Source organism: Octopus bimaculoides, chromosome 5, assembly GCF_001194135.2.
Source record: "Octopus bimaculoides isolate UCB-OBI-ISO-001 chromosome 5, ASM119413v2, whole genome shotgun sequence".
Classification (NCBI taxonomy): domain Eukaryota; kingdom Metazoa; phylum Mollusca; class Cephalopoda; order Octopoda; family Octopodidae; genus Octopus; species Octopus bimaculoides.
Genome location: NC_068985.1, coordinates 30710078 through 30712320, shown reverse-complemented (window position 1 = coordinate 30712320; position 2243 = coordinate 30710078). Strand labels below are relative to the sequence as shown.

Sequence of the window (2243 nt, the reverse complement as noted above, 5' to 3'; positions counted from 1 at the left end):
TTGAGATGCTTAGGTTACAAGTGAATGACAGCAGTGTGTAGAAGATTAAAGGTAAGTAATGGCTATATCAGCTACACACAAATGTTAAAAACAATAGGGAAAAAGTCACTAATGAATAGAGAAGAGTATGGCAGACATAAAAGAAAAAGGGAGACAGAAACATACCAGAGTTAGAAGTGATCATTGATATACCCAAACATTGATATACTCAAACATGGAGACCTAGGCCAAAATTTAAATCTGATTTGTCCCACCCATGTCATGATGATGATGATGATGATGATACTCAAAATTTTAGGGCAGGTGAAATGTCTTTCTCAAATGCATTAATATTACAGGTGAATTGGAAATAGTTTCAACAGTTACTTGAAACTATATCATATCTTTAACTGTCTGAGAATTCTATGCCACTTACCACTATTTTAGGAGAAAAATATCAGAAAACTATTTAGTTAGGATAAGACATTTATTGTTAAAATATTTCAAACATACTAAGAGATATGGTTCATAAAAATTAATGAACGGTTAACAGTGTGTGGGTACAAATATGCCATAGAAATGACATGACATTTATTTACAAAGCTTTTGGCAATAACTGGACAGTTTAAGATATTTATCGAGGCTGGTTGGAAATGACTAGTGAACAGAGGAAGATTTTGATTCTGGTCTCTCGCTGGGTTTTGGAGTTGCAGATTTTGCTTCAGTTGCCTGGACGTCAGCAGCAGATTTGCGAGAACTACATCTAGATTCAGTATCAGTTGGTTTTTCATCAGTTACGTTTTCTCCTTTTTCTTCTTTAATTTGTTCAGGCTGATTTGCTTGTGGGGTTTCACTGCGAGGTGAGCAATCTTTTGCAACAGCTGGTTTTGGTTTTGGTACATCATTTTTTTTTGTTTTTTTCATTACATTTCTTAAGGACTACAACAGAAAATAGTTTGCTATATTAATAGATTGCTTCACAAAGTAATAAAACACACACACACACACACACAAATCCACATCACAAATCCACTACAAGGTAATTCCTAGCAAACACCTAACCCAATAATTCCTGTATGCATTCAATTCCACAACCATCTGATACTGATAATAAAGTAAAACCTTGAGCTAGATCTAAATTAGATCAATGACCCTTATAATCCTTTAAACATGAAACTAAATAAAGCACAATAGAAACAATTAAAACTAGACCTAACCCTCCTCCACAACATACATGTGCACACACATACAACATACACACACACCCATGCATACATAGGAGACAAATCTCTGATAGAATATGTGACAGATTAACTAAAGAATGAAGAATACAATAAAAAAAAAACATGAAATTTGGACTAAGAATGGCAAAAGGATTAAAAATACTAAGAGACATGCATGAGTGTCTCTGTATATACATAGCGATTGTTCCTTCTTTACAGATGATTGCCATCTCCATGTGCTTCCTTGTTGTCAATGGCATTTCCGACATAGCATCTATAACCTCTCAGATGACTATTCAGTCCCATTGTAGCTCTGCATAGTTTGAAGGGAAGTTGACAAGTGGAAGTTGTAATTTACTGTACACTTCCAGCTGGTTAGGTTTGCACTCATTGCCACTCTTCTGTTGCTATAAGACTTTCAGTAGATGGAATGACAAATAAAGTCACCATAAATAGACATCTGTATGTCACTGGATTATAGTGATGAATGCTTGTACAACACAAATGCCAATGTTTGATGACTGCACTGCAATTGGTGCTACATAAAAAGTGCTCACTACGCTCTGTGAAGAGGTTGACTTTAGGAAGGGCATCTAGTCATAGAAACCATATCAATGCAGACCATCAAACATGACACAGTCATCTGACTAGCCACCTTTTGTCAAACTATCCATCCCATGCTAGTATGAAAATAAACGGGCAGTAAATGATGATGATGATGATCGTGATGATATATATATACAAAATCGAACCAAATTCGACGACTGGCACCCATGCCAACCTCTCCTTCATTGGACGCTAAACTCTGCTTGCGAAGACCTGTTGGGGCAAGTGAAATCGAAATCGTAATTGAACCATATTTGATGACTGGCACCTGTGCCAGTGGAGCACTAACAGCACTGTCCGAGCGTGATCATTGCCAGAGCAGCTGTCTGGCTTCCGTGCTTGTGGCAAGTAAATAGCACCATTTGAGCGTGATCGTTACCAGCATCGCCTTACTGGCACTTGTGCTGGTGGCACGTAAGAAAATCATTCGAGCAA

General features: G+C 37.2%; 1 protein-coding gene across 1 annotated transcript in view; it reads right to left on the bottom strand.

The window, feature by feature from the left end:
* Positions 1 to 447: 447 nt before the first annotated feature.
* The window catches only part of LOC106867892 (protein Flattop homolog), a 16473-nt gene continuing 14677 nt past the window's right edge, over positions 448 to 2243 (bottom strand). The window contains exon 5 of the mRNA XM_014912959.2: positions 448 to 918. Coding sequence (XP_014768445.1) covers positions 637 to 918 — 282 coding nt within the window. The 3' untranslated portion in view covers positions 448 to 636. The remainder of the gene's footprint in view (positions 919 to 2243) is intronic.